The sequence below is a fragment of the Nelusetta ayraudi genome, unplaced genomic scaffold (genome assembly GCF_046127955.1).
Source record: "Nelusetta ayraudi isolate G7.1 ecotype Tasmania unplaced genomic scaffold, CSIRO-AGI_Nayr_v1 ptg000010l, whole genome shotgun sequence".
Classification (NCBI taxonomy): domain Eukaryota; kingdom Metazoa; phylum Chordata; class Actinopteri; order Tetraodontiformes; family Monacanthidae; genus Nelusetta; species Nelusetta ayraudi.
Window position 1 is genome coordinate 1028062 of NW_027466060.1, and position 24430 is coordinate 1052491.

Sequence of the window (24430 nt, forward strand, 5' to 3'; positions counted from 1 at the left end):
AGCCGCGGCGGTAAATTAAAGATTAAACTTTCCCTCTCCGTCGGGACGCATGCGTTGCAGCGGCGCCGCGTTTCCATTCCCTGGGCCACGTGAGGTTATTAATTCGGGTTGGGGTTACTAGAATTTGCTAAATTGAGGCACAATAAGGAGGAATGCCACTCGCTCCGAGCCTGAATTTGAATATGAGGCCGCCGAGCAAAAACAGGGGAGGCTGAAACCAGCACCAGGAACACCGCAATTATCCTGATTACTGATGCTTCGAGGCGTTCCTGACCCCAAAATCCCTCCCCCGTACCGTATCTCTCTCTCTCTCCCTCCCTCTCTCTCTCTCTCCTCGCTCGCCCGCTCGCGTCCCCGTCTTCTACTGAGATCTGCCACATTGCGCAGGGCCCCTCAGCCAGGCGGGGAGCGACCATGTATAATCCAACAGAAAAACAAATCCCCTCGATCAAACACAGCCCAGCTTTTAAAGTAGGCCTCTGAGCGCAGGCACCATGGCACAGGCGGCTGCGGCCCTCCGAGACGCCGCCGATTCTGTGATTTTCGCACATGCACGCAAACACACACACACACACACACACACACACACACACACACACACACACACACAATCCCCCGCGCCCCGGCAAAACCCTGCCGTCCTCCCCTTCAATGCCAGCCAGTCAGCCAGTCAGCCAGTCCTAACCTTCAGTTTGTTTAAGCACCACTGAACCCTGTTGGCCCTGGCCAAAGGGGTGGGGGGGTGGGGGGGTTTGCAGGGGTGGGTGGTGGGGGACTTAGATAATGACACGCCATATGCCACTCGCTGCCTCCGCAGCAGAGCGAGCCGCGCAATGGATCAGCACAGGCAACAAATCTATTTCAAATTTAATTCTATTATCCTAATATGAGCTAAGCGTCCATTGTCCAAATTGGGAACTGTGGAATGGACCAGAGTCACAGGCCTGAGACACAGCCCATCAATAGGAGGTCGTTAATGTGTATTAAGGACCAGGGGACAGACAATTTGGAGCCTGCACAGTAAAAAATACAGCCGCTGAGCCTGGATGGTGACTAGCGTAATACCACCTTATATCAAACACGACCAAATGGAAGGAAATTAAATTTTCCTGTTGAGGGAGGAGGGGGGGGGTGCTCCCTTATTTTGTGTCATTTCCCGTTTTTATCCAGCTTAACTTGGCTCCAAACGAGGCTTCTCTCAGTAACCCAAAGGAAATCCCTCGCTATTTGAAAAGGGTTTGATTTCAAACCCTGCGAGCGAGTGAACACTCTGAACTGGCAGTGTCCAGCAGCCAGGCGTCACCCAATATTCCCATTAGCAAGAGAGGCCTGGTGCCTCAGACCTCCAGTGGTGGGAAAGGCCAGACACCAGAAACCCAAGTGTCTCCTCCTCCCTTCAACGTCATGCGGCAGGGTTTAATGCTTGGATGCAGAAGCCAAACTGAGGGGATTTAGGGACGGGATATATCTGTAAATCTGTCAAAATATTTCTACAAGACAGAAAATATGCTGGAATCACACTGTGGCCAGGGTATTAAGCTGTTGAAACAACATGAAAAAATTTTCACTGGAATGTTAAGGAGGCTTACTGTGCACATTCTAGCCAGGGGGGCTTGCTATTCTTTCGACTGCAATCTTTGTCAGCTTTCAAACAGAATAGTGTGTCTACAAACACCATTAGCTCATTCTTTAAGGCTTAGTTAAGATTAAGCAGGGGTTATCGTTAGGAAAAAACTGGTCTATTTATGGACCATAAATGATCAAAGCAAGCTTTATCCTCTTCATTTACAAGCAATTCCTCTCTTGTTTTGCTTTTGTTCTAATAAAAGTATCTGCCCCTTTTCTTTGGACGACTTACACATTGGAAAAAACGAGATCAATTGAAAAATGCTGGGTTTTTCCCAGTGAAGGTGGATTCTGTAGTTCAGCAAAGGGAACAACATCACACAGGGCTGCCAAAACAAGGGACCAATTTCCCCCTGACTTCGTGTGGACATGCATTAAAAAATAAAAAATAATGACAGACGTCGAAGCCAAGATGTGGCCTCTGAATATATTCTTAAAGAAATTTATTTTACACCTCAAAATGAAAAAAAGGGGGTAGGGAATTAGGGATGTGGGTACATAGGGAATGTATTGACAACTGTAGTTTACATTTTTTTGGTGTAAGCTCAGAGAAAAATGTTAATACAGTCATAATAATTGCACTTCATAAATCTAGACTGATGCCAGTATTTCCCCCCCCGCCACAAAGCTCTGTCTCTCTCCAGTTACTAAATTCAATTTCCTATTGAAATTTGACGGACAAAAAGAAATGCTAATTTAAGAGCAGAGGACTGCTCGCACTGATCCAGTTTTTTTTTCCTCTTTCACATGAGTCCCACAAGGCAATAAAACATTGCAGTAATTTTAAGTGCAGTACATTCAAGGGAATCTCACAGTCATTATAAATATTTCGCTGCTCTGAATCGTCAAGTGAAGACCCAGGCTAAAACGCAACCCCAAGCCAGGGCTGAAATGGACAAGGAAAAGTAGCGAGCCCCTTCTTATCTGAGGAAGGTTCACGGCGTGATTGTTTTAGTTTGCTTCTTTTTTTTCTTTTTTTTTGCAGGATCAGGGGTAAAAAGTAACCCCCCCCCCACCCCCCTCCTCCCCCAGATCAAGGCGATTATTGTTGCCAGCTCTTTTTGTACTTATGGTGACTTTTGACAGAGGTAATGAAGCACTGTAAGTCCAGTAGTCACGTGGTGAGAGCTTGAGCTCTAGCTAAGGTTTCAAGAAAATATAGATCCAAAACATCAATTAAAAAGGGTGGGATTTTAAAATGATTACCTTTGACATGTTCGAAATGGGCCTGTAGAAACCTTGTGTTGATACAACTGAGCGAAAAAGAAAAAAGTCTGAGGATTTTGAAGAACACAAAAAAATATAATGCACACGCGCGCATGCACTCAGCCGCATACACACAAAAAACAGACACATCAGGTTACATAGATAACCTCCCAATCACATTCTTCATTGTAACATTTCTTTTTTTTTTCCTTGTATGTTTTTTTGCAACAATTTCTTTTTAAATAAGTTTTTCAAGATTTATTGTAGATTCCAGTGTTGGTTAGGAAAAGGAGCTTTCCGACCAGGTTCTTACAGAACCAAAGCAGCGACTATATGCCTCACACCAGGACATAAGAAACTGCACATCAGCTTGAGGAGAAATTATTTTAACATGAAAACAAAAAAGGGAAAGAAAAAAAATAAAATAAAAAATAAAAAAAGCATTAGAGATACTTTTCCCCATAGCAGCCGATGCATATAATATACCTACAAATATATAAAACAACAAAAAATAGGTTCAAGTTTTTCAAGTTTCTTAAATATATCATATCCAAACTACCCAATTCCAAACTTCAAAGTTAACAAGATTCAAGCAGTGCAATTTATGTATCAATTAGAACAGCAATAGTAACTAATATCTTACTATCCTTTTTTATTTAATCTTCTGATACTTGTGCATACCCACCAAAAGTACTGCCTATACACCGTCTTATGTATCAGTACATGTGTGGATCTGTATGTATGTGAATGTTTCTTTATGTACTGTTTCCGCCCCAAACCGTTTAAGACAATTCAGTGACAACCTACACAGTAGCTTCTGCCTTAGTATCTGGAAAAGGGATACGAGTGGTGTATGCACTTCACATCAACCTAGGATTCTCATCAGAAAAAAAATGAAGTTCAGGCAAGTGAAACAACTGAAGGAAAAAAAAAAAAGCATGAAAATAAATCAATTCATAATTCCTATTGGCAAACCACACCACGGAACATCTGGAGAATCTTGAAATCCCTTTTCTTTCCCAGTGGCATTCGCTACTGCCTTCCATATTCCCCATTCCCCACCACACTGCCTCAAAGCCACCAGCAAACCTCGGGGTTCACACAGCAAAACAAAAGCGCTCTTCTCCGAGCTCCCACACTAGTTAAAGCAGCGCCACTCTTAACGATCGGTACCCGGGAAAATGACTCCTGCTCTTTCAGTCTCGAGTTTCCGACGCAAATCCTCTGGATTCTTGTGCGCTCCGCCACTCTTCTCCCCCAACCCTCTCTATCTGTAAACAGGGAGGCGGATGTGTGCATGCTGGTGGTCTAGCAGCCGCGGCACAGACACAGTCTCGTAGCCTTTGCCCAGCATCTGCTCCTTGATGCAGGGCGGGTGGATGTCGTTGATCAGGTACTCCAGAGACTGCAGGCTGCTGCTCAGGACCGACGTGTTGCACATGCTCTTGCTGGGCAGGCTGCAGCAGAAGCCTCCTCCGCTGTCAATGGCGGGGTGGTGGTGATGGTGGTGGTGGTGGTAGAGGTGATGGTGATGGGGGTAGCCCATGTCTCGGTGGCCCGTGGCCGGACCTCCTCCTCCTCCCGTGGAGGTGCCCAGGAGCTCCTGGGGGTTGTAGCAGTCACTGTCGGGCGTCACCAGCACGCTGTTCCACGGCGGGGCAAAGTATTGACCGACTGAGAAATTTCCATGCATACCCACACAGTTCAAAGGGGAGGAGCTGACCTTGTCCAGTCCCCCTCCTCCACCGGCGCTCACTGTAAGGTGATAAGGTCTCGAGGATGAGGAGGACACTTGAGCCGGCATAATCCCGCCCCCTGGGAGGCAGGTTTCGGGGGATTTACTGATGGCGCCTCCACCTCCGCTACCGCCGCTGTACATGCGTAGCACAGCCTGCTGCTGCTGCTGCTGCTGCTGCTGCTGCTGCTGCTGCTGCTGTTGATGCTGCTGCTGCTGCTGCTGCTGTTGATGTTTCTGCCAAAGGATGTAGTCCATGCCATCTGTGTACACGCCGCTCTTCATAGCCTCGGCGTTCTGAGCGGGCAGGCCGGGCCCAGTGTACACCATGTTGGCTTGGGGAGCCATTCCCACCACGTAGCCTCCACCCGAGGAGCTCGAGGAAAGCCCCATGACTGTTGCGCCCTGCTTGCAGGGGCTGGAATTGGATGGCGCGGTGGCAGCCCCTTGGCACACCTGCTGCAGGGCCTGCGCCTGGCAATGCTGGTTGATCTGGTAAATGATGCTCTGGATGGATGGCAGGTTGGACTGTGCGGGCAGGGCCAGGCCTCGGCCTCCCGTGACGGGGATCACTGAGCCAGCTACAGTGACGTTGGGAGGAACCGCCAGTCCAGGGCCTTCCGGGGGCTTGGAGGGCCCGGTGTGGTACACCATTTGGCCGTGGCCGCCGGCTAAAGTGCTACTACTAGGGGGTGGATATGGGGCAACAGCTATGTGGGCTGGAGAGAGCTTAGTCCGTCTGCCTTCAGAGTTCTTGAGAACGCCTTTGGAAGGGACAAAAGTGGATGTTGACGACGAGGACGAGGAGGAGGAGGATGACGACGAGGCCTTGACGATGGCGAGAAGTCCATGGTAGCCCCCGGTGTGGAGATGCGGGTAGGGGCTGTAGCGTTGCCCCGTGGTGTCGTATCCATTCACAGTCCGGTTAAGGTGCTTGTGCTGCGGAACCCTGATGTTAGTGGGGAAGATCTTAATGGACAGAGGGCTGTTGGCCGTCTTCTGGGCGTAGGCGTCGAGTTCTGCCGCCGTGGGGTAACGTGGAGAGTGTATCGGTGCCACCACATCACCTGCAAAGACACAGAGGAGCCGAGTATGAGAACAGAACTGATTGTGTCGGGCCAGGAAACAAACAGGGAGAGTGAATTCTGCGAAACAGAAAAGCAGACCAGGGGTTTAATTATGAGACATATTGGAGGAGCCGTCAGCAGTAGCAGCCACAAAGTTAGATCAATCAATCAATTGCAATAACCACGACTCCGCTCTAGCAGCACGAACCTGGCAGCAGTTCAGTGGCTACATCTGAAACAGGCTGTGTCTGTGTTTCACAAAAGCTGGAGAGTAGAACCAGCAGCGAGCGGCAGAAACACAGCAGGATGAACACAAATGGAGTTTACAAATTGCAAGTCAGTGCTCGGGTTCATTTATGTTCAGCCACTTCCCTCATTTATTGCAGCTTTCTTTTCATCTCCCTTTCACACCCTCCTGTGGAAGTTCATCCCTAGACAAAAGGACCTTTTTAAAAACTCATTCTGTCAAAGTCTGGGACCTTAGGCGCTGTTAAATCAGTCCATTGTGAAATTAATTCGGACTCTCTTTGGCATTGAATTGGGTTAGCCATGGATACCAGGCAAGAAGGGATGAGGGAGGGAAGAAGGCTTGTTTAATTGCAGTGGCACATTGGAGATTTCGAAGTGGTGTCAATTACTGACTCTTAGCCATGGCTGGAGAGTTTCCACGTTATTCAATCGCAATACGTGAGGAGACCTCCATGAAGTCAGAGAGACATAATCTGGCTAACCTGGTTAAAGTTAACTATGTCAGGCCAAGTCAAGAACGCTGCGGTGAAGCTATTTGCAAGCCTCGTCAATCATGAAACTAAAAACAAAAGGTTGGCAGCCAAACACAGGGTTGAAAAACCTTTTAAAGGACCAGAGGCACGTCATTGTCGAGATCAAATAAGTAAAACATTGGGCTTACCAATGGTTTGCATTAGTGAGATATTTCGGACAAATTTTATTCAAATTTTCAGGACTCAAGAGTGAACAGTTGGCATATGTGTGTATGTGTGTGATAGAGATTGATGTCACATTTTTCTGATTTAAATTACAGCGACACACAACAGGAGAGACAGGAAGGCAGGTAAATATGGTGACCTGTCAGTGGTTGGAAGTGTTGGCCATATGAAACCAATCCAATCTGAAAATTCAATTCGCTGGCGAAAGTGGCGACTGAGACTAGCGACGGCACTCGCTCAATGAGCCAAGGCTTGGCCATTGTGAACTGAGGTGGCAAACAGGAAAATGGCAATTTCTAAAAGCCCCACCATGTGTCATTGTTTGGGGGCTGGGCACGGAGGTGAGGTGCCGCGGTGAGATTGGATTTAAACGACATTATTCAGGCAATTTCATGGCTACTTAGCTCAGTGTAACAAAAAGGGTGGGGGTTGGAAAAAGAACTCAATTTACAAGCAATACATCAGCCGCCACAAATGACTTGCAACCCTCTTAAAAATGACGGCGGGGTTTTTTTTTTTTTCATGCAAAAGCTAACAAACTCCGCTAAAAAAAAAAAAGTGGCACAAATGTTGCCGTCAGCAAAATTCCCGGCAACCTAAGGAGTCTGCCGGGTTGTGTGGGCTGTGACTAGGACTCACTTCATTTCCTCAGCCATCGCAAAATCATTTTAGAAAGACTCCACAGTCAAGTAGTCACAATTCTCATTTCTTTGCTCCCATTACTGATAGCATGGAGTTCATTTCAACAACCCTGTGGGTCTCCAACTGTGAAAATGATTAAATCTACAAGATCCATATCATAAAAAAAATAAATTGGGAATTTAACAGAGGGGGATAGATATTATGAATATCCCCCATCCAAATCTGGAGTGGAGACAATTTTAATGAGCTGGGTCATCTCTGCCTCTCCCCCCTGCACCTCAAAACCAAACATTACAGTTTCAATTAAACTTTGAATTTGTTTTTTTGTTTTGTTTTTCCAAAAGCATCCCATCTTTAATGATTCCGTTTTAATTAGGGTGAGACAACCTGGTGCCAAACTAATGGTGTGGACTGAGAGTGCCAGGCCAGCCTATCTAAGATCTCGCCAACCTCACTGAGGCACAGCGCCGCTTCCCCGGTGACAGCGATGCCATTTGCTTTGATGTTCTCTGACTTGCAGTGGGAAACTGACAGAAGACTTATTTAATTTGCTCAGAAGAGAAAAACATGCTCATTTCAAAGCACATTGCTGATCCACATGCAAATGGAATGGCAGCATATTTTTTTTTCTGATCTTCTTTACATGAGGGCAAAAAAAAAAAAAAAAAAAAAAAAAAGACGCTCTTTGATCATCACATGGTCTAAATGAGGAAAGATACTTGGCTTTCAGGCATATCAAGGGCCTGTGCCCTGCCGCCCCAACAAGCCCCCAGCTGCAATATGCCCATCATTCCAACTAATTACTGCCACATGAGGAAAACAACTAGAAAAACAGCCAGGAAATTCATTAAAGGGTGGCTAATTCTATTCCTTCTCACTGACTGAGTCCATATTTTCCGTGCCTGAGCCTGCGCTTCGCTGCCGAGAAGCAGGAGAAAGCCCTCTCGCTCCGTCTTTTCCCAGCTTGGCCCTAGTTTGTCAATAGGCAGAGCCTTTGGCACACCAACCTGGCATCAAAGGGTTTCACACTTCACAGGCCACAGGGATTAGAGGCCTTTCAGGCCTACAAAACCCATCTCAGCTCCACAAAGGCTTCCGGTTATTAGAGTCCACAGGCATAAAGGAAGAAGAGGAGGAGGAGGAGGCAAATGAGCATCTGGATGCTTCTGATTCCAGCCTGCTCTTTAAAAAAAAAAAAAAAGTTCCACGGTCTGAAATTTATGGCAAAGTTGATTACGGTAAGAGTGGCCGCAAACCAGGGTGCGCGTTTTACTCTCGCACTCCTACACTTGGGTCTTCACATCGCTCCCCTTTCCAGAGCTTCTAAGTCTGTAAGTGAGGACACGGAGGTTGGAAGGGAGAGAGAGTCGTTTTTTTTTTTTTTTTGGGGGGGGGGGGGGGGGGTGCTTTTTTGCCTTGGTGTGACTTATTGGTTTAGTATGCGCTGATCATAGCTGTGAGCAGCGGCATACAGATGGTGCTGCCTGATAAACACCCTCGGAAGCTGCCAACACTGCTTCCTTTGTAGGAGCCCTAACCTCCTCATAAGGCGGCGGTAGGGGGAGGTGGTGGGTGGGGGGTGGGGGGGGCTTCCTTGCACCTGTGCACAGACTTCGGCGCGGTCTTGCATGTAAACACACAACGCGTGATAACAGGAAAGGAGAAGGGGGGAAAAAACAAAAAAGACAGCGTAGACTTGCACGCGCGCTCGCACACACACACACACACACACACACACACACACACACACACACACACACACACACACACACACACACACACACACACACACACACACAACCTGCATCTGCAGCCGCGTGTCTCATTTGCCATCAGTGGAGCATGTTGTTATTCTCTGCTCAGCACTCTCTCATGAAATGTAGGGCAGGGACAACAACAGGTGCCTGTGCGGGCGACAGCCTGCAATGCCTCCTGGGCTAAATGCTTCACACTCGCTTCATTTCGACATGCGACAGCCTTGTAAGGATTAATTATTTCCCCCGGGGATGGAAGAATATGCCTTTTTCCCTTCCTTCCTGGGAGGAGGAGGCTACGTACGTGCACCGACGAGCGCACGCTCGCATCGAAAACCGCTAGCAGTCAATGAACAGGGGGTTGGGGGGTGGGGGGGGGGGACCTGGGCTGGCACTTTTATTTCGCAATGCGTGGTGGCGGCAGTTGAGAGAGGGGAGGAGGGGGGGGGGGGCGAAAAAAAAAAAAAAAAAGAACTTTCACTTGAAAGGAATGTAAACAAACTGGAGAGCACGATTGAAGCGCGTCGGGGAGGAGATAAAAGCCGAAGGCAAACAGATGCATTAGTTCTGAGGGAATCACGCGCCGGGGAGTGGAGATGGCGGAGAGGCAATTAATGGGCTGACCTTCGTCCTTAATCACCCAGTGCCTGGCACACAATGCCCATGTGTCAGGGCGGCACATCTCTAAATGCCACCCCTCATTAGCACGACGCACGCAGCGAGGGAGAGAGGGAGAGAGAGAGAGAGGGAGGGAGAGAGAGAGAGAGAGAGAGAGAGAGAGAGAGAGAGAGAGAGGGAGAGAGAGAGAGAGAGAGAGAGAGAGAGAGAGAGAGAGGCTATCTGTGCAGAGTTGCACTCTCCAGTGGTTGGAAAGAGATAGTGAGGGCTCCCTCGGATTGGATAGCACGGCGTCGCGCTGCCGGACCCAAGCGCCAGTTAGGCCACGATATGATCTAGAAATCCCATTTCGCTCCGAGGACGGGCACTCTCCTTTCTCTCCGTGTTTGATTGGCATGAAACTCCCCGAGCGCGACGTCCTTGGTGTACCCCGCGCTGTCACTGTGATTGCATGTGTGCCATGTATATGTATGTGTGTGTGTGTGTGTGTGTGTGTGTGTGTGTCTGAGAGAGAGCGAGTTTGGTGAAGGGGGTACCCAATTCTGAACACTCAATTAACACTCCTTTAATTAGCCAGCGGTACATTTTGAATTCTGATGAACTAATTTCCTTGGTGCTGGAGCAGAGGAGGAGGGTTTGGAGGGGGAGGTGATGATGATGGTGGTGGTGGTGGTGGTGGAGCGGATGAGGTCCACTGGGTGCAAAACAGCAATAAAGAGAGAACTGGTTAGATTAGACTGTAAAAAATCCATTAAATTCTGTGCACTTCTTCCCGAGCGAGGGGTCAAATTGCGTTGATCACACGGAGGCAACGGCAGTCGGAGAGCATATGAGAGCAGGGAGTCAGGTGAGGTGCTGGTGGTGGCGGCGGCAGGGGAGCGGGGCGGGGGTGGGATGGAGAAAAAAAAAGACGAGAGGAGATAGGGAGTCAGAGAGCGCAGCGGCACATCCAGAGGACCATGCCAATGCTTTGCATTTTAATTAGAGGTTTAAATGAGTAAGCAGACGTTGGAAGGGAGTCAGAGAGAAGTGCCTGAAATGCACTCGCTCCCCGTTTATTAGTGCTGCAAGAGTTCTAAAATTACAAGCCGGTCGCAGAAGTTTCTTCTTATTAGTGGAGAAAATGCTCCGGCACATCAAAAAAGCCCAGGGCATTTTTTCTCACTCACTCCTGTGAGCACTGCATCCCCACTTACCACACGCTTTGATCCCCCACTGACCAGGCACCGGGCTGGTGAGCGCTGTGGCCGAGGAGGGGAGAGGAGAGGAGAGTGGGGGGTGGGGCGTGGAGGGCAGTACTCGGCTGGTTTTCTCTAAAGTTCACGCAGAACAACAAGTGCGCGGTGCACATTAACTCCACCGAGCGGACAAACAAACAAAACCCGCTTGTCGTCAGCTCCGGCGGTGAACTACGAAAGAAGCTTAGGGCCACAAGGAGAGAAAAAAATATTACAGGAAGGAGATTTTTTTATTGAAGTTTTCATTTTGAGTTTTAAGTTGAAATTTCGTGAATAAAGTTGAAATTTCGTAAAAAAATGATATGAATAAAGATGACATTTCGTGAATAAGGTTGACGCAAACACATTTTGTGAATAAAGTGGAAATCTTGAGATCATTGATACGGATGCTGAATTGACCCAGTTACCCACAGTTAAAAGTAAACTGCCGAAAACAGGTGTATCCCTCCCCACAGATCTGGCGAAAACAGAAGTTTCTCCACAAGACTTGCACACAGAGCCTGTCAACTATGCTTTCTACTTTGTTCTTAACATTTTGACTTCACGTTGACATGAATTGCAAAATTTAGATTTTATTCAACTTCATTCCCGAATTGGAAACTTGGAAAAAGAACTTCTATTTTAATGTTTTTCCCTTCTTGTGGCTCTAATCCTCTTCCATAGTAAACAGCAGCGGGGAGAACGGAACGGAACAGAAATACGAAAGAAAGTGGGAGGCGCCCTCATTCAGAGTAGTGAGCGAAACTAAATTAGCCGCTCCCCAGCATGCTTTATTTTAACAACCGGCCACGTTCATTGAGCGGACCCGTGCTTTTATTAGTGCTTTGTTTTTATCATGATAATAAATTCTTCGCCCTGAACACAACAGCGATCGGATTAATAATTCACGGGCAAAACGGTCCGAATCCCCTCCGCACGGGAGGAATGTTTAACCTGGCCAACGTGCATTCCTGAAAGGGCAGCCTCAGCAGCATTGTTCCAGCGAGGAACTCCTGACCCGCCGCCATTGTTTAGCGCTTAGCGGATAGAATCGGGGGCCGGGGACATCCTCTGCCCGCCGCCGTTAGCTCGCCGTAAAAAAGAAGGACGGACGGATGTATGGATGTATGGTTGTGGGGGGGGGGGGGTGGCTAGGGTTGAAGGTTTGGGGGGGCGGGGGGGGGGCAGAGGGAGCTCCACATCCTGAACAATACCTGCCTTGTGCTAATGGAGGTGTCATCTGGCACAGGGCTGATTAGTCAGCGATTACAGCCGGGGCCTCAATTGCCGTGACAACTGCTGCAAACACAATGGGCCCTGATAGAGCCAGCTGTTTGGTCCTCTGCAATTAACCCCGCATCCCACTCGTCTCCGCCGGCGCCGCGCTGCCTCTAATTGACTATCGGGCACACAAAGCGGGAGCTGTCGGCCAGACCCCCTGGACATCAGACTACCCCCTCTCCCCCCACCGCCCCCCCGCCAGCCCCCCCGCCGCCGCAGAGGTAGAGATGATAATAATAGAGGCATCCTGCCGACCGGGCCGCCAGTCAATCAAAGCCTCGGTGCCCCGCAGGAGCTTCCTGAGGATGGGGGGGGGGGGGGGGGGGCACGCATGAGGCCCTGATCAACAGGGCAGAGCAGCCCGGCAGGGGGTGAGCGGGGCAGACATGTTGAATATGCCCTCAGTGCGGAGTGCTAATCAATTCAAGTGCACGTTAGGGGAAAGGGAACCCTGCTGCTCGCCTGATATCAGAAAAAGCCATTTTTAGGAACACTCATCTCCCTCTGTTCATCTCAAGGTTGATTTTCTTCCATGCAGCAGCACAGCGAGAGGTGGAGGGGGTGGGAGGCTGGGTGGCGGGGGTGGGGGGGCATGAAAATCATGGCAATTATTTGTCAGCCCTTTTTTTTTTTTTGCTATCTATAATTGCAAAGATAAAAATCAAAAGCGCTGTGATTTCTCAGCGGATACAGCCGTCTGAATTCACAGCTGCTTGTGTCATCATAATCCTCAAACAAATGCATAATGGAAGAGCGGGAGACGCGGTCTCCTCCAAAAACTCCTCTTTTGTCTCCTCCTCCTGCCTCCCCACGGTGGCTTTGAGGGGAGGTCGGCCTCGCGATCCAGCAGGACGCTTTTACGGAACCACGGGGTCAAAGATCTATAAATAAACGACCGGGGCAAAAACCGAACCAATCAATCTGCCACAAATGGCAAAGAGGGGAAGTGAGAATGGCGAAGCAATCTGCACACTAATCCCCCACCATCCACCCCCAAGCCCCCCCCCCCCCCCCCCCCCGCCCTCCCCCCCGTCGGCACGCAGACGTGGCGCAGTGTCAAAAATGGATTTAATCATTAAAAGACTCCAAACTCTCAAATCTAATCCTTCATTTCATTAAGCCCAATTCCATCGGAGATCTAATCTATTTCCTGTGCACGCAGATGAAGGAAATGCCAAAAAACGGGGACTCCTAATTTGGACTTCCTCTTTTGAACAGACTGCGCCATGAGGTCATTCAGGCTGCAAGCAAATCTGATTCAAATCAGATTCCTTCTCAAATCCAAATTTCAGTGTCCAAATGGGATGTGGCTGACCCATCTGACAGGGGGCTGTAGCAACGACGTCGGAGCGGAGGCGTCGTCCCTGCAGCGTAGCGTGTAGTGTCTGACATCATAAGATTTCGACAGCGGCGATACATGACCTGGAGCTTGGCTTGAATGGAGCAACACAATCTCCCCACACACTGATGAGCCAATGAGTTTCCTCCTCTGTCCAGGGACGGCTGTCTTCTACTTCTTCTGTCTTCTCCGTTACGTTACAGCTCCGCACCTGGAATGGCGCCCTCTGCTCTGGCGCATTGGGCCTTGCGTCGTGTAGAGTGACTACAGTTAATGTGATTTGTGACCGTTTAGACTACAAAAGAGCCATCCGGGTTCAATCTGGTTGGGCTAAAAATCGGATTCCGGCTGGCAATCCGAACGCGGGGCTTCAGTTACTCCGTGGTCGAATTTTGAAAAAACAAGAAACACACACACAAGGTGCGCCGGTCATTTCTCCGTGCAATTTCCCCAGCGATAAACCGTCCGCGGCGACAAACACATTACGGGGGGTCGGGGGTGGGGGTGGGCAACTGCACGGCAGACTACCATGTCGGCTTGGAGCGGCTAATTAGAGTTCGCCGCTGTAAAGGTTTGAGCTGGAGAAAGTGAAACACGACACCGCTAGGACACTGTCATGTTTACATTCCCTCGTTAGAATTTATCTCTGACGCCAGATGTTACAGGATCAGCCATGAAAATTAATTAGCTGGTTTGATGTGGCGAGCCCGCGGTGCTCCCAGACAGCCCTCGCTTTTATACGCTGCAAGGGGTGTGGGGGGGGGAATTACTGAGAATTGATTGATCCTGAAGGACTCTGCCGTGCACGTGACCCCCGGCGCACGCACGCTCGCAAATCCTGCAGACAATTCCCCCCCCCCCCCCCCCCTCCCTCTGCGCCGAGTCTGACGTGCGCTCTCTGTTGTGCCTCGCACATCTATAACCATTAACAATGAAAATCCAGACGCACAAGTAAGATGAACGGCCGTCGTCTGTATTGCAAGAGAAGAGAGAGAAAACGGGGGAGAGCGGAATGAAAAAACGCGCCGTTAAACTGGAAGTGGTTGGATTTCCTTCCACGTGTCTCCTGATCTTCCTCCCTTCTTCCCTCATCTGTCTCTCCTCCCTCCCCGACCCACCCTGTCTGCCCCCCCCCCACTCCCTGTCCGCCTCTTCTGTCTCCTTCCCTCAGTAAGTGAGTTTCATCTGGGGCGCTCGCCGGGGCTAAAATCACCTCGGGGCGAACACTTTATTATCTGTAGTCAAAGCGTCACCACAAATACCATTCTACACACACAAGTGTCACTTTCCATTTGTCTGCACTCTGGCTGCATTAGCGCGCGGCCCTCGCCGGGCCCGCAGCCTCTCTCCTCAGACGTGGCCGGCAGAGAAAAACCAACAGCGTGGGAAAGTGCTCGTCCTGCATTCTTGCCCCATTAGCGCCACCGGGCAGCTCCGCCGTCACTGCCGCTTCTCTGGAATTAAAAACACCCTTATCAGCGCCTAACCTGCGTGTAAACCTGAGATGCCCGAGAAAAAAAAACCACGAGAGATAAAAGATATTTTGGGTCTCAAAGTGGCTGCCGGTTGTGTTTGGTCTGCAGCATGCGCCGGTGACGGAGGTAAACGCTTGCGGCCGTGACGGCTGTGCAGGATCATTACTGCTGATCAAAGTGAGCGTCCGGGGAAAAACAACAGCACCGGGGTCGCTTTTTTTTGTCTTCCTTTATGCATTTGCCACAAAGGAATGCAGGGCAGCAGCAGCAGCAGCAGCGGCGGCAGCCGCCACCGATGTGCCTTTTGTCAGGAACCTGCGCACCAAACAAACACCAGAACTAGGCCAGCGTGGTAAACTCACACACACACTGTCCCCCGTAAACAAGCAAACAGCAGCAAAACAGTCCCTGAACTTCCCATGAACAGAAGAGCGTTGCCAGTGTTGCCTTTCACTATAGGCAGCATTTATTTTGCTCCTTCTGTTTATTTCTGTTTTGAAAAATTGCTGTTTTCTGCTCACCTCGTCAAATCCCGCCGTTGTTATTCTCACATGGACTTTTTTTTTTTTCCTTCACGTGCAAAACAAACAAATCAAATCAGTGTGAAACACAGAGCCACACGTGACTTGGGCGGAGAAGTCCCGGCCTGGCTGCTTTCCAAACGGCAATAATTCATTGTCCTGGATGAGATTCATAATAGATTATAGAAGTGGGTGGTGGAGGGAGCTGGTAGCTGCTGTATTTATCACCAAACAGCGCTCTGTTTAATACTCAAGTCCGACTGACAGGGGGTGGTGGAGTACACGGGTCTGTTCGGGAGGGGGTGGGGGTTGGGCGGAGGGTTGGTGGTCTGCCCTTGATGAGGCGGCCCCCCTTGCCTGCTTCGCCGCTCACTCCCATTGTGCGCACAGCTCGGTCTGGAAAAGCAGAGCTTTATCAGCAAACGGCCGAGTCAGCGCAGGCAGGCAGGCAGGCAGGCAGGCAAGCGGCGGGCCGGTGATGCGCTGCGACTGGCACACCAGCCCTGTATTGTCACGTGTGATTAAGCACCCCCCACCCGCTCGCCCACCCGCCAGCGCTCACGGGCCTGTGAACTCATTCCTGTGGCATCAAAAGCAAGCGCACCCCCGGCTCTCCTCCTCCCCTGCTGCTCTCTACTCCTCCATCCTCTGGTTTCTCCCCAGTTCTTTTTTTTTTTTTTATCAGCGTCACTTCAGAGGAGACCGCCGCCGCCGAACCCTTGAGGGAAGCTCTGCTCCGCGAACGCACATAAGACTCCAAAGACAGAGAGAGAGAGAAAAGAGAAAACAACAGGTTAGACCGGCTTCTGATTTCCCAAAAACCAAATTCTCTGCTGCCTTCTTTAACCCGGTGCAGGGAGGCCCGTCCGCGTGCCGGAGCCACCCGGAGCAGCTGGTTCCAGTTGTTTTGTCTCGGTGCACCTCTGCAGATGACACGGCCGATAGGGAGGAACAAAGGGAGGCTGGCGGAGGGTTGAAGTCAAGAACGCACCAACCGAGACCAAGACATTATCACGACTTCGGAGTATCGAGATCGAGACAAGACCGAGACATTTGGGGTTCGAGACCCGGACAAGACCAAGACTTTATATATCAAAGAGAAATAAAAACAAAAAAGGAAAAAATAAATAAATAAGACAGAATCTTTGTAAATTCCAATTTGCTTCTAAATCAAACAGCAACATTTCTTTTCAGCAAAGTATACTATAATCATTTTCTATAATAAGGGGGCAGGGTGTCACTCTGGGTGCCACAAACAGAGCGTGAAATAGCAGCAGCAGGAATTTTTTTCTGTTATTATCGTGTCATTGCAGTGTTGGCTGAGTCTCAACCCGTCTTGACTGTCCAGTCCAGTCCGTCCAGTCTGAGAACGAGACAAGAACGAGCGAAAATGCCTCCGAGTCCGAGACGAGACCGAGACCCTTAAAAAGTGGTCTGGAGACCAAGACCAATCTGGAGTTCTACAATACCAAGCTGGCGGAGGAAAGAACTTACAGGGGGAAAACGACGGAGGGGAAGAGAAAGAGCGATTCAACTGTAAACCAAACAAAAACAACTACGACGGGCGGAGACAAAAAAAATCCTGACCCGTCCCCGTCTGTGCGAGAATATGTGGCATATTCTCGCACAGACGGGGACGGGTCAGGATTTTTGCTTTGACACTGCTTTCTCAAAAGGGGCCACGTGTGCAGCCAAAAGCGGGCAGGCTGGACCGTCGTGGGCCAAACTCAAATGGACGCGGCAGCGACGTGAAAAGCACACCAACGCAACAACACACACGGGCAGTTTAAGTACCCCAGAGGTAAAGATTGTAAGTGCACACAGAGATAAAAACAAAACACAAAAAAAGAGGAAGGCTCGCAGAGAGCAGAGATGGAGCGAGAGAAAAGGAGAGCAGCGGAGGGAGGGAGGGAGGGAAGGAGGGACGGAGGGAGAGAGGAGACAGACGAGGGGAGGCTGCAGGCGTCTGGGCCGGCCTGTCAGGCTGAGGGAAGTGCTGGTGCGCTGGCCTGCAGGTAAATGGAAGAAGAAAGGCGCCCGCAGGCTGCCCGAGGCGAGCCTGGGCCCTTCTGTTCTATCATTTAGGAGACAAGTCTTCCACTGATTCCCAATTAATATTTAACACCGCACAGACAACAAGGCACTCAGCGGCGGTACACATGCCAACAAGAGGAGCGGAGAGGAGAGCGGAAGGAGGGGGAAGGAGGAAGAGGAGGAGGAGGAGGAGGGGGAGCTCGGAGAGAGGGTGAGAAAAACGTGTTAAAGGATTTCATGTCGACGGCGCCGAGCTGCGCTTCGGCACAACCAGACGTGCTTTATTTCCAGTGTAAAATGTGCAGGGTCACAGCTCCCAGGTTGACGGAGCTTCCAACACTTCATTATGCTGCTGCTTTCATGTCGCCCACTAGGTCAGCTGCGTTTTCACGGCCAAGCAACAACAAAAGACGAGAGAAGCACCCACACACACACACACACACACACACACGCGCTAACACTCGTTGGAATCTCTTCATACAGCTGAAGGTTACGGCCTCAAGCCGCGCAACACGTGACAAGATCATTCTTTCCCATATGATCGCGGCTCCGCTGAATGCAGAAGGTTTTTCGTGAGAACGGGCTCGATGAGCGAAAGCCGCAGGAACAGCGGCCGAGCGTCCCGCTGGGGCAGCGATTTCCGCGCCGCACTGCGGTCAGCGTGTTCGCTCCCATACACACTATTAGAGCGGAGTGAAAGACCCAAAGACGAAGAGAAGCAACGTTTAGCGAGTTCAGGGTCGCCGCTGGTTGTTTGGGTTGTCCACGGACGTGCGATTGTGTTTCGCGCTTTTCTCAGGGATGTAATTTTCTCAGCATATGGACGTCAATGGGTGTTTTCAAAGCAACAGTAAGAGCCAATTGAACCCCAACATTAAATCACGCTGAATAACCCTCAAATCTAACAAAGTCTCTTTGAACATCAATGAAGTCAAGCAACACGAGTGTACGGCTGTCAATTCTATCAAAAACACGTTGCTCCAAAAGTGTGGGAACTGTCGATGGGAAGGCAACTCCACAGGCTCTCAGTAACGTAGGTCTGTATTTTGGTGTGTGTGTGTGTAGCTGCGTTTCCATTACCCCTAGAATTGTGCAAAACCTAAATATCGCAATAAAAACTGGCAATGGAAACGCCTAAACTTGTATTGATATAGAGGTATTTTGCAAAAGAGTCATGGAAAAACTTTTTCCGCATTTACGCGTCAGCAGACTTGACATACGGGGTCACGTGACCAGTTCACTTCAAGTGCAAATGGCGCGTTATGTTTGGATGGAGGAGGAGACGGAATATTTTAAAGTAATCAAAGAGAAAAATATCACAACCATTCTTGACAGCAAACAAACGTAACCAAACCAAAGCAAACATAATTTTTGTAAATCTCGAGGGATGAGATTTTACGAGAATTACGTCCCGCGAGAATTCCGAGATTTTACTGGAATTATGGTTTATGCGCTTCCCACCATTCAATGGAAACCACCATTTCCTTTTGCGAAAAACTGCAATGGAAACGCAGCTTGTGTGTGTGTGAGTGTGTGTGTGTGTGTGTGTGTGTGTGTGTTTGTGTTTTTGCGCTCTGTGTCACAAAGACACTCAGCAGCGGAGGCGACGTGCGACACCTACTGAACAGGGTCTGGTGGTCGTCCTCAGCTCGGCTCAGAGATGGCACAAGCTTTCCAGTCATTTCCTGTGGGACCGCCAGGGACTGTGGGCCATCTCTGTACCCCTCTCCCACCCCGCCACCCACCCTTCCAACTCTTTGGCAGGCGACGACAGAGGGTGCCGGAGCCGTGCACCTGGGACTGGCTCATGCCAGCTCAGCGGCTTTGGATCCACGGACCAGTTTTTCGACCCAAGTCCTACTGCGACCAAAAAAAAAAAGAACAAAAAAAAAAGAAAAAGCAACGAATGCAGAGTGCTCCTTCCTCGGGCCCCCCTCCCACGGCAGTAAGATTGGTCCCCCCCCCCACCGTTCTCGAAGCAGAAGGAAGAGGGCAGAGGGGAGGCAGGGCTCCATGGGACAACTGCAGGCCCGGAAATGATCCTTCATTTGCCAACACGACAGAAAGAGAGGAGGCTCCTGGTGCGAGGGTGGAGGCGGGGGTGTGGGAGGGGAGGTTAGCCGTGATCGCACAGGTTTCCCTTGGAAATAAGAGCGGAGGCCCCATTCGTTCTGGGCAATATCGCGGCGCGGTGAACGTGCAGGGGATTCATTTCGCGGCGGCCCTGCGAGCCACAGCGGGGTCCGGAATGAGATTGCATAAGTAGGGGTCGTGGTGGTGGTGGTGGTGGTTGGAGGAGGGGGAGGTTGGGGGGTGAGACAGCTGTCAATCAGCCTCCATGGTTGGGGAAAAAAGAAAGAAAAAAAACCAAACCACCTTGCGACCTCCTGCTTCCCAGCTGCACGGGGTGGAATAATGACTGCGCGGGGCACGGCGGGGAATTCCAAATGGGAGCTTTTGAAACAAGTTTGTTCAATCACCAGGAAAAGGTCAAGCGATGCAGATTCATCTCCCATTCCCGCTGCCTCCCCTGAACCCCCTCCCATTGCCCCCCGACTTCCACTTTGTGCCTCCCACCCGGGGGTAGCGAGGCAATCAGGGAAACCAGGGAAAAGGTTTTTGCTATTTCAAACCAAATCTCCAGCACCTTCCCAAAAGCGCCGCTTTAAAACGACTCCCCGGCTGCGATACGAGCTGACGAGACGCAGATAAAACATTTTACTAATCCATGGGAGAGACTCTCTGTCTTTCTGTCTCTCTGTCTCTCCGTCTGTCTGTCTGTCTGTCTGTCCGCCTGTCTCTTCCCCCGCCTGCCTGTCTGTCTGTCTGTCATTCAAAGTTTAACTAATAGTTGGTCACTAAGAGCGCAAGGTTTCCTTCTGGTGTGTGTGTGCGTGTGCGTGTGTGTGTGTATGCGTGTGTGTGTGTGTGTGTGTGTGTGTGTGTGTCGCCGTCTCATTGTGAGCAGCGAGAACTCGTTACAGTTCTTGTCAGATCCCGTCGGAAGCAGACATCCGTTGCTCTTCTTCTAATGAGGAAACATCGTCCGGGCCTCTTAAAAAAGCGCCACCGCTCCGTCGCTACGAAAAACCTCAAACCGCCTCGTTTGTGCACATCGGCATGTCGTCGTTACACGATACTCCTCCTGCCGGCTAAAGAGGGATTTAGATTTGAGCTTTTCAAGACGGATCTGCGAGAATTCCTCCGACTTGAAACCTCAGCCTGGGCCTCGCCGGCTACCTCCAGCAACAATACCAACGCCGCAATTTGATACAGTCCAGCTTATCCCTGTGTTATGTCTCGCCACGGCCTCAGACGAGCAGCCGAGAGGTGGCTGGAAGTCATTACCTGAGCGTGTTCTCTTACCCGGGAAGTGCGGCGGCGGCCCTAAAAGCAAAGCAAACTAATGGCTTTGGCAGCTCAGCCAGCAGAGGCACAGGGCTATTAGGAAAACTACAATTCCCGAGAGGCCCCTCCGTGTCATGTCCTCGGGCTGTGTGCGACACGGCCAGGTTGTCTCTGTCATTCAAAGCCGGGGAAACAGAGGGAACCCGGGCTGACCGGCCGTGAACCCGGGATATCAGGGCCTTCTGGGAAAGTTCCAGCTGCGCCCTGCTGATTGGCACCTCGGGCCTCCTGGGGGGGCGTCGCAGGGCTGCAGGTGGGCTCCAACGTGAGTGTGTGCAACACACAGGTCCACTGTTCAGGCTCACACTGCAGACGTATTTAGCAGGGAGCCGCATGGTTTTTTGAAGACCAATGGTTCTCAACTGGTGGAGTCTCAGGAGCCACATTGTTTTCCTTATAATGAAGCCACGACCCAAAGTTATTCCAATAAAAGTAATTTCTATTATGTCTAGTCAACAAATTATTGAAATTATTCAATTGAATAGTGCGTCCTGCAAAAGAAATGCCCAACATTTTCTCTATAAATACATATATCTTAAAATCCCATGCAGTCGCAACCCAATCAAAACAGCTCTGTGACCCACTTTTGGGCCATGACCCACCAGTTGAGAAACACTGTGCTAGACCAACAATTTCACCAACAATTCTAAATGCTATTTGGAGTTTGTTCACCCTGAGTCTGTGTGGGTTCTCTCTGGGTTCCCTTGGTTCCTCCTATGGTCCAAAAAAAAAAAAGGATGTGAGGCCAATTGCAAATTCCAAATTGTCCATTGGTGTGTTTGTGAGTGTGAATATATTGTATTGTACATCTTTGTTGCAATTTCTATCTGGCCCTGTGATGAACTGGCGAGTTGTCTGGGGTGTCACACCACCTTCGCCCCATGACAGCTGGGACGGGCTCCAGCAGACCCCCTGAGAGACCCTGAGGGGAGGAGGAAGAGTGTATAGAAGATGGATGGAAGTTTGATATTGGAAGCGTGATAGTTTGCATCTAAAGACAGGAAGCTGCGCCCATAATTGGAAGAAGAAAATAGAGGAAAAGAGGACAGAGAAATCCGAGCCAATCTCACGGGCGTGGCTGGGAACCTGTGCGGTTAATGAGGTCGGGTCCCACGAACGGCCTGAACTGGGAGCAAAAATGGACCCACCTCCCCCAACCACCACCCCATTAACAGTGACCTCCTTCATGAAACGTCACGTGGAGCGCAAACACGAAGCCCGCTAAAGCAGCAAATTAAAGCAAATGAGCTATTTTGAAAAAACCAGGCGGACGAGAAAAGTTCCCATCCAGCGGGTCGATTGTTGGACCTGCTTCTGGAGTCGTCACTCCTTTCCTGACATGTGGCAGAATAATTGCTGTCTGGGCCAGGAAGGAGGCAGAGCAGCGGCGGCGGCGGCCGTTCAGCCTCCTGTCCAGCTGCCTCAGTGTTACTCATCACCCTCCTCCTCCTCCTCCTCCTCCTCTTCCACCCTGCTCCTGCTCCCCGGGACCTTCAAAAAAAAAACTCCACGATGGAAGGGGGACGATCAAGGAGCGAGGGGCTGGCGGTGGTCTGGAGGTCCTCTCTCGCTCTCTCTCTCGCTCTCTCTCTCTCTCTCTCTCTCTCTCTCTCTCTCTCTCTCTCTCTCTCCGCCACTGCCTTTCATGTCTCCATCTAGGGCAGCGGCAGAGAGGACGTGGCGGAGGGTGGGAGGCGAGCTACAAATGTCACCCGTAAAGGAGGGGAGTGGGGGCGGGGGGTATTTAATTAAAAACGACGGGGTCTGGCGCTGCCGAGTGCTGCCACATATGTGCGGAATTTTTTGGTGGCGGGCGGCGGCGGCGGCGGCGGAAGCAAGTGGCTGTGATTTATAATTCAAGAAACGCTCGGTGCTGCTCTTAATTCAGCAGCAGAAATATCAAAAGGCCGTCGTCTCTGTGAGACTAATCCAATATGATATTTTTAAGGGCAGCCGGTCAATGGCTTTTTCTTTCCATATTTTCTGAAAAGCCGACTTCTCCCTCTCGCTCACTTCACCCGCCCTCTCCCCCACCACCCACCCGACCCCTCCCCCACCCGCCCTTACCCATCCACCCCCTTGAGCCCAGACACGGAGCGGCTGTGATAATGGAAACATCCCGCTCTCCGCCTCCCGTTCCTCCCGCTAAGCTCGGTGCGCTCGGGGGAAATTGATTGTCTGGCGAGCCGATCTGAACGCTTCCAGCTGATAGCCGAGCCAGTTAAGTCCTTTTTTATTGAGGGTGTGAGGGATTTTTAATGGGAGCCGCATCAATGAACTGTGCGGCCCACTCGGCATCTGCATGCAGGCGGGCGGCGGGGTTTTTTTTTTTTTTTTTTTTTTTAGCCCCATCGGAGCCCCTCGACGCCCTCACCACCCCCAATCCCAACTGTCGCACCCCGCTCTCACTCTCACTCACTCACTCTGTCTCACTCTCTCTCTCACACACACACACGCACATGATGTGTAAAAGGACAGCGGGCAAGGACGACAAAGCTCACCTCCACCTCGCTGCTAGGTAATCCCCATGGTTGTATTATAAGAACTGGATATCGGACTGGCGCCGATTTTTCCCAGTGGCCACTCGAGGTACTGCAGTAAAGAAAATCCCATGTGCCCAAAAAGCATTTTTCCCCATAGACGGTAATACAAAAATAAACGCCTTTAAAAGGGCTGACAGGACGACTGTGACCTGAAAGGCGATTCATAGCAAATCTTTCTGTTGTAAATCTTTCAATTGTGGTCTTTTTGTTGTTTAAAAAAAATGACAAAGGCCAGAAAATCACCAGTAAAGAGTTCATTCCCAGCATGGTGTCAAAATATCGTACGCGCTGCTGTGCCTCGGCTCGTTCTGATTGGCTGCGTTCTGACTTGTCTGTAAGTGACGTTCTCCAGAATTGTTCTGATTGGCCAAACAGATCATGTGAGTTACAGAGGCGTGATGGGAAGTGACACTACTACGCATGCTCTATGGGCTCATTAATGCGGAAGTTCAAAAACTTTTTTGTGTATGCGCTGGGTGAGCGACTCCATTGAAATGATGTGTAAAGGACAGCGGGCACAGATGACAAAGCTCACCTCTACCTTGCTGCTATGTAATCCCTCCCTCCACTCCTCCCACTCAGTCTGTCTACGTGTGAAGGGTGTATTCCGCCACTTGGCTTCCTGTCGTGAGCCCAGGTCACCTTACCCACCGGCCTCCGTCCACGCTGGCACAAAGTGGTCCACGAACAATCAATCACGGGAGACTCACCCCCAGCGAGCCGCCGCCGCCTCCGCAAAAAAACCAGCATCGCTTGTCTGACATTTTTTGTTTTGTTTCTCTTTTTCCTTTTTTTTTTTGCAGCCTTTCCCCGGGCCTGGATGAACAATCGCCTTATTGAGGCCAAGGGCTGCACAGCGATGGAAATCCAACACTTTGCTCTCCTCCCTCGCACGCCCTCCAAGGACAGAAAAAGAGGCTATTATGTTCAAACATCCTCATTATGAACCTCAAGTCAGTCGCTGTGGTAGTCTTTCAATCAAAGGATTTAACAGGTGGAGAAAGGAGAGGGGCAGAC

General features: G+C 50.3%; 1 protein-coding gene across 3 annotated transcripts in view; it reads right to left on the reverse strand.

Annotated features, from left to right (window-relative positions):
* Nucleotides 1–2052: 2052 nt before the first annotated feature.
* Nucleotides 2053–24430, reverse strand: part of fam222aa (family with sequence similarity 222 member Aa) — a 53862-nt gene continuing 31484 nt past the window's right edge. For all 3 annotated transcript variants that reach the window (XM_076019536.1, XM_076019537.1, XM_076019538.1), the window contains one exon: nt 2053–5634. In XM_076019536.1, coding sequence (XP_075875651.1) covers nt 4100–5634 — 1535 coding nt within the window. In that variant the 3' untranslated portion in view covers nt 2053–4099. The remainder of the gene's footprint in view (nt 5635–24430) is intronic.